The sequence below is a fragment of the Pholis gunnellus genome (assembly GCF_910591455.1).
Source record: "Pholis gunnellus genome assembly, chromosome: 3".
Classification (NCBI taxonomy): domain Eukaryota; kingdom Metazoa; phylum Chordata; class Actinopteri; order Perciformes; family Pholidae; genus Pholis; species Pholis gunnellus.
In genome coordinates this window covers 24,638,644-24,654,717 of record NC_136529.1, presented here as the reverse complement: position 1 = coordinate 24,654,717, position 16,074 = coordinate 24,638,644, and the positions used below count along the sequence as shown (strand labels likewise).

Sequence of the window (16,074 nt, the reverse complement as noted above, 5' to 3'; positions counted from 1 at the left end):
TGAACTGATCATCACTGTACTGTAGATGAGCCTCGCCTTCAGTTGGGATTCAAACTCACACGAGGGCGTATCGGTCTGCAGATGGACGGTATGGGACATGTCCCTGTACCAATATTTGAGCAGATTTCTCATATAACGTATGCATTATCTTTATTAAAGTGGAACTACACAACAGAGAGAACGAGAGAGGCGCAGACACTACATAGCCAGCTATGAGCTCACCGATGTGGCTCACAGAGACAGAATTTTCTGTTAGTTTGGGTTTAATAGTGCAGGACGAGTTTTTTTTCTGACTTTATTCTCATAACATTAACAAAGTTTTTCCCCAGAAATATGTCCTGATTTCCCAGAAAACACAGATATGTGGGATATGTTTTTGGAATGCAAAGAATGTTTTAAACATGAGCTTGAATCTTGCTGAAACACATATGAGCTATTAAATTCCAGAGCTTTATAGATTAAAAAAAAAGATTAATTTAATTGATCGTTGAGGTCAACAGGTGCCACAAGAACATTTAAAGAGGTTTAAAGACACAAAAATGCCTACAGGTGTGTTAACTCAGCAGAGATAACATTAAATGAGAAAAGTTGTTCTGAAGGAGAATAAATATTTGAAAGCAATACAGAATGCTTGAGAGTCTCACTGCATTATGTCCCATTATATTTGTAATTGTCATCTGGCACCTGAATTTAGTGTTTTCCTTTACATAAATAAAGACTTTCCAACATAAATTAATGCAGACTGATATTAAACTGGATGATTTAAAAACTCATACATTTTTTAAATTTGAATTGAATAGCTAGCAGGCTAATTAGGCTAACGTTAGCAACATGCGTGATTGAAAATGCGGTCTCTCGCTGACTTTTTAATATTTCCAAACAGGCAAAAGCTAAAGCAAACAGAATATTGTACTAAAAGACAGAAGCTAAAAGCTAAAACTAACGAGCCCCAAGCAAAAACTTAGTTTGTCCTAGTATTATTGCATGACAAGGAAAAATCTAAATTTAATTTAGTTTGAACATCATCCTGTTTGACAGTTTGTTTCACGTTTAATGTTAGAAAAGCCTTTGAGGATTAGAACTACTTTAGTAAAGTATAGTCTTGGGTAACATTGGCTGGGGTTGCAGCAGCGTAAACTTCCCCAAATCTACTATTACAGCAAAGCTGCTGCCGTCTGATACAGTATCTCATACAGTATTTCTGTCTTCATTGTCATCTGCCAGATTGAAGGCAGAACACTTGAACATTTACAAAGATATGAGGGAATTACATGAACAACTATTTCTTGCAGGGGTAATTAAATCAGTGATAATTGGACTTGTTGTGAAACGCAGGATGGATGAAAAGTAGTTCTTCATCTGACAAATGTGAACACGTTAACAGCCTCAGAGATCAGTTGAGACACACATCTTCGTTATCTGCCAGGAAACGTGACTCATCCGCTCGCCTTCAGCAGCCAGAGGGAGGAGAAACAATGCACAGGCAGAAAATTACCATAAGAGAAGAGGACCATGATGTAGTTTATCTCCAACAAACTGTTGCTGCAGTGCATGCTGGGATGGGCTGCAGACACAAAGGACATCTCAGAGTGATCTGATGGTGACATCCGCAGAATGTCAGACCGCACAGAGACAGGAAGAGAAGAGATAACAGAGACACACAGAGATGAGAATCAGCTCACCTTTCATCCTTATTCTCTACATTTCCTGTATGTTATAAAAAACAAACCACCAGAGACATTAAAATAGCATCATATCCTATAATAATACAGCATTGTTTAAAGGAGCCATTCTGCATATTGTTTACTTTGACTTTTGATACTTTAAAGGTGCTCAATTTGAAATTCACAGCATATCTGTTTCCTCCACACGGCTCGTAACATTGTGACAGCTGAGTCGTCGGCCCGCAGCTAACGTCGCTAACAGCGCAAACAACGGCAACAGTGCTGACATGGGGCACGCTAACATGGCCTAACATGTGCGCACCTGTTTGCCTGACTATTTCAACAAAGCACAGAGAAGCTCAGATAACCACAGAGTGACTTCATTCCTGACTCATTAATCCACTATATCTTTACATAGATGAAGTTCTTTGCTGCTAAATTAATGCTCAGAAAGAGTTTAATCGCAACCCTGAACAACACAAAATACATCTGTTACACGAGTCGTCTCTAAAAAACGAATTAAATAAAATGTATTTGCAAATAAAATGACTTCATTATTGAGAATTGAGAAATGAAACCTGCTGTGTAATCTACAACACATGGAGAATAAAAACAAACTGAAAAATGAAAGTACGTCTCTCCTCTGCACTTCCTCCTTCACGGACAGCCGATATCTGCTTCCTCCTCGAGTCTCCAACACGTCGACATTCTGAACATTTTTTCAGCTTCCTGAGAAACTTCAGATCAGGGTGAATTATCTCTTATCCTTCAAACGTTAACACTTACAGTGCCACTTCAGTATAGCTCCTTATCTTATTTTCTTTTGTCTGTGTGTTTGTAAGGCCATATATTTAAAAGACATATATGTGTCAATGAATGTCTCTTACCAATCTAACATGCACATTCATGTACATATATACCACTTGTGTTTCAAAATATAGCAATGTTGGGAACGAAAAGGAGCGTGTTTGAGTTATCAGCAAATAAGAACACTAAATGAGTGACAATAATAGAATGTGTGTGTGTGTGTGTGTTAGTGAAAGAGGATGAACAAATAAAAGGGAGGGGTAGTTTCACAGAGCCTCACTGCAGCCGTTGAATACGGAAACCATTGACTTATCTCACAGAAACCGACGGTTGTGGTCTTTTAAATGACAAAGTCACATTTATAACAATACAGTAACTTATAACAAAACACAAACAAGGTAATAAACACTATGACCTAACTAAGCCCAGACACCAACCTAAACGTGTTACGGTGAGATGACTTCTTGGTGGTCCTTCTGAGTTTCTCTCTTAAACTCAGGCTGGGCAGCTACAAGCTGTGCGCGATAAACTCTCTCTGTGGCAGAGAATTTCTTCGGAAGTCAAAGGGATTCTCGGGCCTTATACCCGGCACAAAGTCGACGTTGACGTTAACGGGCATAGAAAGTTATCGGTTCTCTGCCTCAGGATCCAAAAACAAAACAAAACAGTCTTTATTCGTCCAGCAAATGTTAGACTGCCCTCGGGTTTTCTTTGAAAAGCAGCAAAGCTATGTTCTTTTGAAAGCAAAGTTGTTCTTGCCTCCTTACTTGCGAATTGAATTGGGTGGAATGGCAGAGAGCTGGGGGTGAAGCAGAGTTTTGTAGTTTCAGGGAAAGCAGGGCTGAGCCACAGGGGGTCCTGGGGTGTCTGTGGCTATTTGTCCGACGGGGTCGCAGTGTTTTATTGCTTTCGCATCTAAGGCCATGTGAAACATTCCTTGGAGCTTGCTTTTATCTCAAACGCAGATCAGGCCTTTTGTTGAACAAGCAGGCCTAAATCAGATCCCTTTGTTTCAGAGCACATGGTGAAGGCCTCGTCCAGGCCATGAGGGCCCAACAGCAACAATAACAAAGCAATAACATAAAAACTGAGAAAATTAGATTGGGATTCCATTATTTAGACTCCAAGTAAAGAAAGGCTACATATAAGGCTTCATACTTTCCCTTTAACCTACAGTCAGGTGGTTAAATAAAAAAAAAGCAAATATCTATTTATTTTTCAAATATTTTTCCTCTTCACCACCAATCAGTTAAGTCAAATAAAACAGATTAAACCACTTTAACTAAATGTTCTTCTTACTATCAGGCAAGCTAACGCCAAAAACATTAGCTAATACTACTTGGAAGTTCACAGAATGGAATATGAAGGGGTTAAAAATAAAGAGCTAGTGGAAGATACATAATAAAGTAAAATTAATTAAGTTTTAATGCATTTTTCACATTTTAATTAAGTAATATTTGTTCATATTTAATGATATTTTGACTTGTCTGATACATTTTTGTGGCTCCATACTGTTTTCAGTTGTAAACAGAAGCGATGTGACAGAAGCAGGTGAGTCTCAGAGTTTATTTTCAGCTTCAACAGGATAACAAGCGATTAATAATCTATCGAGTATCACAGAGTAATATCACCAGCAGGTCCCTCAGGTTAGTAGCAGAGATGGTTGTTAGTATTGTTTTAAGGCAGAGTTTTTCAAAGTGGGAGGCGAGGCGCTCCTAACAGATTCTGGGGAGGCTCAGTGAATGGAAGCGAAAATGTATTACATTAGATATCAAAACAAGATCAAAGAATGTGTGTGATTTGGTTGAACAGTTGGGGAACTTATCCCACATTCCTAGAGTCAGAAACTAATAAATGCTTTAGGACAAACCTTTTAAAAATGTATTTGGTGTAGTCTGAAGTTATCTCAAACAACACATTTTAGGCTATCTTGGCTCAATTGTTGTCTATGTGATCAAATAACAGTCATGAAAAATAAAAGTAAACTCAGAGGGGTGAGCGGCCCACAGTCTCCGACTTTGACAACCCCGGTTTCAAGGCATTTACATGGCAGATAATGCAACCAATCCCGTTCCAGCATACATCACTTTAGTTTGAGACAATAAACTGCAAATTAACATTATTGTTGTTTTTCAAGAACATTTAGCAAACAGCTGACTGCTGAACAGTGTTTTACTATTGTTAAGGCTAGAAACAAATGGAACTTAAACTGAGACCATCTTGCGATGGGATCACAACAGCTGCGACGCCTAATCGGACCAAGGGCGTAAAGTTATAGGAGGGGCAATGAACCCTTCCCTACTTCCTCCCCTCCTCCTTGTGGTGCCCTTGCTCGGACCATGGCCATCTTCAAACTCAACCTTCTTTTTTGATCTCAACTAAACATCTGTAAAGTTTCGTGACTGCATCTTGCACAGGTGAGACACCTTTGCATAGTTTACACCTGTGTACAGACAGAAATATAAAGACCCGCCACAGCTGTCGAAAACATGTGTCATACTTCCCGTTACAGTGGCCGCCTCGATGACCACATTTTACCAAGATGACACACAGACTCACAAGGGGAAGTACCAGTGATACACCAGTGATATTATGAAATGCAGAATGGAAAGTATGGACTAATATACATATATAATATTGTCATTTACACACAAACAGTAAAACTTACAAATCTAAAGTGGCTTTTTCCCGTTTGTCACAGATACGCATGTTGTACTGAAGGAAGTCAGCATTGTGTTAAACACCAGAGCGCCCTCTACTGGAGCTCAGCTGTACTGCAGACGTGCAGTTAAAAGGCAAAGGGTAGTTTATTTTTGTCTTGTAAGGTGAAACTGCAGAAACTAAATTCAGCTGTAAACACAACATAAGTGTTTTTTACGTTCATATTTTCAAGAGGACAAGAGCAGTAACTCTAATTTGCGTCTTCTGATCTACGTAGGCCATGAGTTTTTTTTTAAGTCAGTAGCTATGTTGTGATTATGTACAAGCCCATAGTTTCTTTTTTTTGGTATATTTTTTTGGTATACAAAATTCAGAGGATGGATTAACAAATCTTTCATGTGCAGGGCTACACAATGCATTGTCGAGGCTGCAGGTGGTGTGTTCGTTGGGTCGTCTGCGACCTACAGTCACACCCATAACACCCTTCTAGGTGAAGATACGCAGAGGAGTTTACAGGAACACAACTACAGTTCCAGCATTAAAGCTGCTACACATACCGAAATCCTGCTAAATTCATGAGCATAAATCCACAGAAACAAAAACAAAATCTGTTTTCTCGCCCTCGATCTCATAAAGTCCTGAAACAGCACATGTTTGAAGACATCCTGCTACGCGTTATGACTTATGAATTACTTTTGGTTTAACAGTCAATACCCTGATGAACAATACAGCTGACTGGAAAAAAACACCAACCAAAACCTGAATGTGCCCGTTAGCTATAAGAAGTCCTGTGACTTCTTATAGTGCAAATGGAACTTATCAGCATTATGTGGGATCAGTAAAAGTGTTTCGTAACAGAAAAAATATCTCCATTAAATGGTCATTTTGTCCACATAGAGAGAATAATGGGAGAAAACCATCCGGTTCAACCATAACATATATACATTTTTCATTCTTAAATGTGGACATCAAATATTCAGTTATTGATGTGAAAGATTAAAAATGTATCTCGATAAAATGTATTTATGTATGTATGTATTATTTATTTATCTATTAGGTAGAGTCTGAACTGAGGGGACAGTTTTGGAAAGAAAAAGACAAACAGATAAATCGAGTCCCTCCAGAATTGTTCAGTTAATGTCGAACACTTTTTAATTTTAACTGCTAATTAAGACAAATACTTGTATGCCAGTACTATGAAAGCTATTTGTTACAAAACTGAAACTTAAGTATGTAAAATGTTTCAGTTTTTTGTTAACTTCAGAAAATATAAATTAATTCTTTATAAAAAAAATAAAACTGTTTCTGTTTAAGTACACATGAGATACACGTTTATCTGCCAAAGTGGGAACCGGTTACTCGTGGGAACCACTCTCCGTCTACTTAACCTGAAGGGAGGATATAGCATAAAAAACAAACGACACAAAAGAACAGTTTAGGTCACGTCTGTGTGTGTGTGTGTGTGTGTGTGTGTGTGTGTGTGTGTGTGTGTGTGTGTGTGTCTCTCTCTCTCTACAGGATGACACAGCAGCAGGTTGCCGGGTAATTGTCGGCGCTGACTTCGTTCTCGTTGCCGTAGACGTAGTAGAGGTGAGTGTCGCCCTTCCACTTGTAGTTCACTTTAGTGATTGGGATCAACTCGACCGTCTGCCTCTGAGAGAGAGAGAGAAAGAGAAATGTTAAAGGAATAGTTTCAACATTTTGGGAAACACTTATTCTCTCTTTCTCTTTCAGGATGTGGTTAGCCTAGCTTAGCATAAAGACTGGAGGCAGGGGGAAACAGCTAGCCTGACTCTGTCCAATGTTCAAAGAAACACCAGCCGACACTTCTAAAGCTCACCCTCAACTGACTCTTCAACTGCTCTCACTTATCATATTACAACTGCTTTTAGTGCTTATACTTTTTGATAAACTGGTTTTATTTTTATTTTTATTGCGGCTGGTTGCCCTGACTACTGTATACAAACACCATATGTATTACATCAAAGAGAAGCGAGCTTGTGACAGAGACCAGCAGGATGGGGAAAATGAAAAAGCAGCACTTGCTTCTCCCTCGTTACCACGACTGAAGTCAATAACAAATAGCAGATAGGGAAAACGATGCTTGTTTTGACATACTTGCAGTATCGCAGCACAACGTTTGTGTTGATGATGTGTTCAAATGTCATCTTTTAATTTGTAGATTTGGTGAACAACTTGAATAAATCCAGTTGTTTGAAAGAGATGTTTTCACAGCATTGTAAAATAGATATTAGAGAGGAAATTTAACCTCCTCACACTACCTCTAAGAAGCTTAAAATACTTCATTAAAACTGCCATTGTCAACATTTTTATTTCCTTATCATTTTAATTGTGTGTGTTTCATACAAATTACCACTATAGGTGACTAATAACAAAGTAAAAGGAAACAGTTGATGATAATGATAAATATTTAGTACATAAGCTAGAGGCCTATAAGTATTCTGAAAACCGCAAGACAGTAATCGTGATATCAAAATGTTATATATTGACATCCCTAGTCATGTTCCATGACTTGATATCTGCATTTCTCCACAAGCACTTAAAATTATTAGTTAGGTTATTTAAGCTACAAAAATCGCTTTCATTTACAAAAACGACCAAAACAGAGAAAACAGAAAGGGCCTTAACGGTAGCTACAGCGATGCTTATCCTGTCTTTGAGTTTCTCTTGAATCCGTCAGTCATGCATCTGTCTGATTGACTCACCTGCTGCAGGATCCTGGAGGTCTGGGCGTACTTGGTTTGGTGATCTTTGATCAGACGCTCAGAGGCCTCGGAGATGGCCGGGTTTGGGAACCCGATCAGCGGGTAGAGCTGTGGAGAGACAGACCGAGAGTCTAACACAAAGTACTGGCAATAAAACAGATGGCTAACATTAGCAACGTCCTTTAATTACCCCAAAACACAACGTTTTATTTCAGGAACATAACAAACGGAGGAGAGTCCTGCAGCATATTATAATGGAGGTGCTGCAACTCGCCTGAAATAAATAGTGCCTTTACATTGGAAGACATTTTATATAATATAAATGTGTCTTTTAATTGAGGGAGAACAGACAGTGGAGCAAAACCACACAGTAAAAATCATATATTTAATAAAGGGATTATATTCTATTAATTCTATTGGTAATGATGAGCAGTGTTTACCACCACTGAGTATTTAAGTGAAGTTTTCTAGTGTGTGTGTGTGTGTGTGTGTGTGTGTGTGTGTGTACCAGGCTCTGGCTGTTCTTGAACAGCTCCTTCCCGCTCACTGACTTAAGATCGATCTTCAGACCAGAGTTCTGCTGCACCACGTGGTCCTCCACATGGTTAGTCCTAAACACAAATATATACACACACACACACACACACACAGTTATTTAAATTGGAAACAGTGTACAGACGTATTTGTATGAATTTAAATTCCCATCATGCAGTTTATCTTTATGCCACCAGAGGTGAATGATTTGATCCATAACACCACTGTCCACTGAATCCATTTGATATGAAACGACATTAAAGCCACTGTTTGAAGAATGTTAACCATTAGATCATATTAAAATTGTTTTGATGTCATTATTGTTTGAAGAAATTCCGTAGAAAATGATTCAGTGTGTGCTGCTTTCAGCCAATCAGTCTCAGAGTCACTGGGTCAGACTTCTGATCAGGTGTTGAACACCCTCAAGGATCATCTTCAATAACTTTTGGACCCTCCTCAAGGCCTATTAGAGCCTTGGAAACCCTTTGAACCTCCTCAAAGTTGTACGCCTTCGAGGAGATCTGGAACCCCAGGTGACCTCTGGAAGCTAAGGCCCCATGATTCCTCTTCAACGACCAATGTTATATTTTCCAGGACCACTGAAACAACTTCAAGGACTCAGGGAACCTACTCAAGGACCACTGAAAGCCCCTTAAAGATCCCAGGAACCTCCGCAAGGACCACTGTAACAGCTGTAGTATCAGCAGCCTATACTCACCACTTCACTTTGAGCTTGATGTAAGACAGCATTTGTCGTTTTCCTTCACAGGTTTCACAGTCCATGTTTCCCCGAGCATCACACTTGGTACACCTACACACACACACACACACACACACACACACACACACACACACACACACACACACACACACACACACACACACACGCACACACACGCACACTCAGTCAGACATGATACATGTTTCACATTCTACTGTGATCTGATCCAGTGGGTACTCACTGTACAGTGTGATTTAAAGGGCCATACCGCTGTTTTTAATGTTAGATAGTTTATTATCTTCATATTCTGCTAAACATTTGAAAAAGTATCAAAATCACTTTTTAAATTGATTTCCTTCATTTATTCAACCATTCCTTTAATTGGAAATCAAAATAAACTTTTGGGAGTTTCTGTTACAGTTGTGTGACGTTTTCCTGTCTTTTAACTTAGTAAAAAGGAGCGCCATGAGCAAAACTGCTCCCTCCACATGAAATCCTATTGCAGCTGCAATTATTATTGATTGTTACACGGAGTTGTTGAATACTTTATTCTGATTGGTGAACCACTGCATTCTACAGTCTATTATTTCTTTATACCGTGCTATGAAGACCGTTGCTATCGGCGCATTTTGGATCTCCGTACACAGTAAGAGCACTGTTTTTTATAGGAAAAAAACTATAATTTTTGAATCAATAAAATAATTTAAATATCAATATTGTCTATCAAATGAGTTACCTATGAGTAAGTAGCCTATGAATCTGCGCCGTGGTCCAGCTAGCTGAACATTATTACTTGACTTCAGATATGCAGCTGCTCTTCTGTTGCATTTCTGAGAAAGTAGCAGCGTTAAACCTCTAGGTCAGTGGTTCACAACCTCTTTTAGCACACGCCACAAAAATGTTACGAGTCACGGCCCTGGAGAACCAGGACTCCCCGGCCCCCCCTTCAGGACCTTGTTTTGCCTGTAGCATCACAGCTAGAGCAGCCTTCATCATCGCGCCGCCCAGAGCCGTCACACAGATGGCATGGTTTCTACAAAGACACACACATGAATAATATTAACATTTTCATTGTCAATCCACATTAAATTAACTCTGACTAACTTTATCTGTAAACTGCAATTATTATGCGGTTCATTATTACTGATTGATCAATTGACTGATACTTCTTACTGTTCCATTTCCATTGCACTCTTCACACCGAACCGTCCCCAAAGCGTTGCAGGCGATGCATTGCTGAACACAGAAATACACACACAGTTCAAAATAACTGTAGTGTCTGTTGGAGTCACACTGAAGTGGCAGAAGTGATAATTGACGCGCCTCATTTGACACATGCTTCAGTTGCTGCTCATGTTGCACTATACAGGCATCGGTTTTGAAATGCCAACACCACAGCGACTTTTTCCTAAAATACTGCTGGTTCTATTTAGGCAGCATTTTTGTAAGCTTATATTACAGATACCACGATTTATTTTCTATACATTTCTAATTGAGCAACGTTATTTGAAATTCCAACACCTCAGAAACTATTTTGAGAAAAGGTCGCTATAAATATATAGGCATGGCACAAGTTCCTATGCTTTACAGACGCCCTGCCCTGCGTTGATTTTCTAAACATTTCTATTTGAGTAGCCTATAATGTTACACAAGGCAGGAGGACAACTGTTGGGTGCTGCTGGTTCCGTCGGTTGGTTGGCAGTAGAACACCAGTAACGCCACCTTTTACCAGCCATCTCATTTCATCTCTTATTTTTCCTTCCAGGTGGGCGAAAGTAACATAAAGCACAGCTAATAATAACTTCATATTGTGTTAATGAATTGCTGTTAAGTTTATGTTTGAGTTAAAGCTGGGGTTGGCAATTGTTTTGTGCCGTCATTGGGCAAAAATTCTACAATAACTTTTCAGAATTTTGTAATTCAAACGGTCTGAGCCAGATAACTACTCTTCTGCACCTCCTCTTGATTCTGTTTTCAGACTAGAAAATCTGCCCCGCGACAGGAGATTTTGGTCAATCACAGATCATTTCAGAGAAAGGGATTTCCTATAGACTCTTTAACAGCTGACGTCATGATTACGTCACAGTGTTAGCTGGCGGCAAAACAAAGGAAAGACTGGAGGCAAACATGAATCAGCTCAGAGTAGTGGGCTAAAGTTCCACTTCAAAAAATGTCATCTAGCTGTGTTGTTGGGGGTCAGAATTGATAAATCTTAGTTGATAATCTGTGATTCTAGACTCTAGTGAGGCAGCTTTCAGAACTTTTGGACCATTTATAAAGGACCCCTGAACCTCATCAAGCACCATTTAAATCTTCTCAAGGACTCCTGGAACCTGTTCAAAAGCCTGTAAAATCCTCAAAGTGAACCCTTGAATCTCTGGAACCTTCTCAAAGACCTCTCCAACCTCCTCAAAAATATTCATACTCTAAGCTCAGTGAATCCTGCTCTCTGATTGGCTGTCAGCTGTATGTTTGTAAATTATAAGGTAGAATCAACTGCAGGTAACTTCAGACGGACAACTTCTGTTCACCAGTCACCTTGATGGAGGAGGTGAAGGGCACGCGGATCTTCTCTTTGTGGTCGGTGAAGAAGCTGGGAGTCGTGGCCGGGATGTCCCAGGGCTGGGGGGCCGGCTGGGTGTAGAAGTCAGCCTGCTCACCTGTCAGTCACACAAAAGAGACGTCACAGCGAACTGTCAATCAAAAAACACCTGACGCCTGCTGGCTCAGTGGTGTCATAAGAGTTATCTCAGTTTGGGCTCGGACACTGACGATGTATAACAGAAAACTTGCACTACAAAGCAGGTGTGAAGTCTACAAGAGGTGTGTAACAGGCTGAGAGGGTCTAATAACAGACACCCTCCAGCTGCATTATGGGAAATGCAGGAGTCAGTGTTTTGAAGTTCTGTAGTAGGGACTATAGGACACTCCGACAACCAGGGTGTGAGATCTGGTTATTGAAGGGAACCTTTTTATTACAAGAAACAATCAAATTCACACAAACAAAGGGCTGTTTTAGGGTTCAGACTTAGTTTAAGGCTTAGAGACCCCATGAAACTGGCAGCTTAACTTCCTGGAAAACATTATGGCAAGGGTACCAATAAAGTCACCACACTTACATGAATGAAATAACGTGAAGTGGACCTTTTAAGCTCAGAATTAGGTTCACTCTGCACAAATGTCTGTGTTTGTTTACCTTCATAAGGTTTTTCGGCCTGTTCAGTTTTCCTGTTCTCAGTGAACGTCTCCAGTCGATACTACAGAGCAGAAAACACACTTCAACAAGAGACGCCGCATGTGTGTGCAGTGTTAATAACATTTCAGCTGACAGAGACAGCAGTGGTATGAATATAAAAGAGTAACAGCAATAATATAACATTACAAACACTAATTAGTAATAATCACAGCGATGGTTGTATTCAAATCGAAAGATTTAGGAAACTGTATCAGAAGAAGTCTGATTCTCGCACTGAATATTATTTTAGGATATCAGTATCTCCAGATAAATGTCCGTAAATGCACTTAGAACACAGAGAAAGACGGTCTTCTTAACTTCAGAACTTGCCTGAGAATGAGAACATTTTAAGTTTTCTTCAGTATCAAAGTAACCTAGTGATAGTTGTCAGTACATCCATGAGTTAGTGGCAAACAAGAACTGCTAACAGTTAGTTAATTCAGCTCAAGTTGAAGCCCATTGCAACTTAACTGACTCAATGCAAAAAGCATTTTCAGGAATGTAAATCCAGAATTTAGAGCTTGATTATCCCTCAAATAGAAGTAAAACAAAGAACAACACGGGGAGGGGTATTATAGAGGGCTGTTGGCGTGTCACACTTTGAAAAACCTTTGGTTTAAAACAATATGGTCTGTGTAGTGAAAGTATCACAGCAGCAGCTTTCAGTCCTGGTTGATTATCTGATTTGAGTGTGAACAAAAGGAATTGTGGTCAGAGTTTAGCAGTCTGTAGTCTTTGACGGCGTCCAAAATTGAAAAAAATATTCTGGGAATGTCAACACAGTCACCCAGTTTGTAATAATAATAATAATAATATATAAATATCTCAATGCTTTCATCAGTGGGCCATTGGCTCAATCACCATTGTGTTACCGCCACTGATAGGTAGTGACTTAACCAACATTTATTTAAAAAAATAACACACTTTAACAAGCACGCCAGTAAACGACCAGTTAACAGCATCATAAGGAGTGTGTGTGAACATCACGTCACCCTGTATGTGTTGAACGGCTCCATGTTGGTGATGACTCCGTCGGTTACAGGGCTTTTACTGTAGCAGGAGTGAGTGGACACAAAGCTCCTGAACGACTCACGAGCTATATCCTCCGGCAGAGTGGGGATGCTACAACACACACAAACACATCATGAGTTTAATCCAAATATTCTCTGAATGCAGCCTTTTTTTCTCATCTAGCCACAGGCCAGCCTGAGTGTCACGTGATTGGCCGGTGAGAAAGGTGATGTCACATCTTACGTCCATTCCTCAGGATCAGGGCCGGGTTGGGGCGGGGCTACAGGCTCCAAAGGCACAGGAGGGGGCAGATAACCGCCTGCAGCAACAATGACATACTTTAAGTAGCAACATCATGAATTAAATTGGAAGAATTTTGTGGGTTGGATTCCTCTTACCTCCTGCAACCATGCCTTCATAGCCGGGCATGTTACCAAACATGTTGGCCCCAGGGGCGGTGGGAGGAGGATACACTGCTGGAATAAACAGGAAACAGTCCATAAGTGAAAACACCAATGTAGGTTGGGGCAAGAGTGTGCAATGCCTTTAAACCAGGGGTCTCAAACTCATTTTCACTCTGGGCCACATCAGCATTACGGTTTCCCTCAAAGGGCCGGTTGTAAATGTAAGACTGTGTAAATGTAACTACTCCTAACATATTGGTAAATAACTGTCTCTGCATTTGATTATTGTTTATTTAAGTGTACAAATATAATATTGTACATGCAGTTATATAAATGTAAAAATATATTTAAGCACATTTCTGTTATTATAACTTAAATCCTTTTAATTTAGGGTTAAGAAACCCACATTACTCTTTCAAACTTTTAAAGAAAATAGCAAAGACAAATAACAAACACAAGTTATTACAATAACTTTGTTCAAAGCTTAAAATCCTTTCAAGGGTGCGTTTGCACAATCCCACGTGAAGTATTTCATGTGTTGTAAAGCCACGTTTAAAGTAGTCTTTAATGTACTCACAATCCATTTATATGTCAAATGTAGAGTAACTGGCCAAAGAGCTGCTTCTATGACTGTGTTTAAGTATCTCATCATTTTGACTTTCCATCTCATAATTATGACTTTCTATCTCATAACTTCGACTTTCTATCTGATTATTTCGACTATGGGGCTATTTTTATTATCAAGTCTAACTTTTAATTAAAAAAAAAAAAAACTAACTTTTCTTTTTTTTTTGCTGGCGGATTCGCGGGCCACATAAAATGACGTGGCGGGCCGGATTCGGCCCGCGGGCCTTGAGTTTGAGACCCCTGCTTTAAACGAATAGTCAACATTTTGGGAAATATATTTTCTTGCAGAGAGAAGATAGATACCGCTCTCGTATCTGTACGTTAAATGCTGGAGCCAGTTAGCTTAGTTTAGCACAAAGAATGGAAACAGGGGGAAACAGCTAGCCTAAGGAAAGGAGGGTTTAGGAAAGGAGGCAGTAATGAAGGTAAGAAAGGGATAGGAAAGGAAAGAAGGAGCTAGACAAAAGAGATGGTAAATAAGTAATTGGAGAAGAGAAGTAGGAGGTAGAGAAGGAGTGGAAAGAAAAGATGTAGGAAAGGAAACATAGGAGGAAAAGGAGTTAACCTCGACTCAAATGACGACTGATACTCAGTTTTACTAGACCTAATTTTATTTTACATCTTAAACTAATTTCAAACCTATACTTTATAGGTGGAGGGTGCATGGTACGTTTCTTTTTCTCGTTTTATTTCCTCCTATTTTATTCTGTCATTATCGCTGAAAATGTTGAATACAGAACATTTGTGCTCTGCCTGTGTTTCACCAATAAAACAATATATATAACAAAAGCAGAAAGGAGAGGAAAGAAAAGAGGAGGCAGAGAAGGATAGGTGGAGGTAAATACTAAAGAGGGAAAGAAGACAAAGAAGGAGAAGAGAGATTAGAGGAGGTGTGGCGTAAGTAGGAAAGTTAAATATGGGTTAGAGAAGGAGTGGAGAAAGTAAAGAAGGGGTCTTTTTTTCATTACAAGCATTACACATTGCAGTCGTAGAGGGTTTATTTAACTGTCCAGAGGAAGATGCTCTAATCAATCTTCAATGGACTTTCATTATTTCAATGTAACCATCAATAAAGCTGTCAATTAAAAAATGAAATCACAAACCCCTACAAATTTAAAATAACTAGTAATGACAGTTTGAATGAAGGATTTCTCTGACCTGAATAATGATTTTAAGATAACTTAATTAATTTAGTTCAGTTAATAAACTGACATGTCTTCATTATTCAAAATGTATTATTTGTAGCAACAGTCTTCAGTCGGTTTAAAATCTAAAACTGAATTTCTATAAGGGGTTTAACCCCAGTTATGAGTGGTAGACCATGTCTCCAGGTCTAAAGAAAAACCTGATGCACTCAGACTCGTTAAATCCAGGTTTAGATTTACTCTGAGAAACTAAAATCGTATTAAAACTGTGTTGAAGTTGTGTGAAAAGACGTTCGTTTATTTATTTTAAAAAAATAGTTTGACGCATGGTCTGCGTGCGTGTCTGGTTCTCAGCCAGAGTCCTGCAGCAGCTGTGTGGTGTTGTGGTCAGTTTGGTGACCCGTGTAATGTTGTGTTCTGTCGTGTGTGTCGGATCATACCTGGGTTGCTCATCCTGCTGCTGTCTGACCAGTAAAGTATCAATGAATCCAGATAATATCTCCGTCAGCTTCACAGCGCCCTTTAACGCTGCAGTCCAG

At 39.4% G+C, this 16,074-nt stretch overlaps 1 protein-coding gene across 1 annotated transcript; it reads right to left on the bottom strand.

Annotated features, from left to right (window-relative positions):
• Positions 1 to 4,096: 4,096 nt before the first annotated feature.
• Positions 4,097 to 16,074, bottom strand: LOC306715955 (protein SSUH2 homolog). Its single transcript, XM_079186461.1, has 12 exons — positions 15,976 to 16,074; positions 13,758 to 13,835; positions 13,603 to 13,678; positions 13,341 to 13,470; positions 12,310 to 12,370; positions 11,652 to 11,773; positions 10,287 to 10,349; positions 10,067 to 10,146; positions 9,111 to 9,203; positions 8,367 to 8,469; positions 7,859 to 7,966; positions 4,097 to 6,785 (listed from the first exon to the last, which is right to left on the bottom strand). The coding sequence occupies exons 1-12, from the start codon at positions 15,986 to 15,988 to the stop codon at positions 6,645 to 6,647; spliced, it is 1,068 nt and encodes a 355-aa protein (XP_079042587.1). The 5' UTR covers positions 15,989 to 16,074; the 3' UTR covers positions 4,097 to 6,644.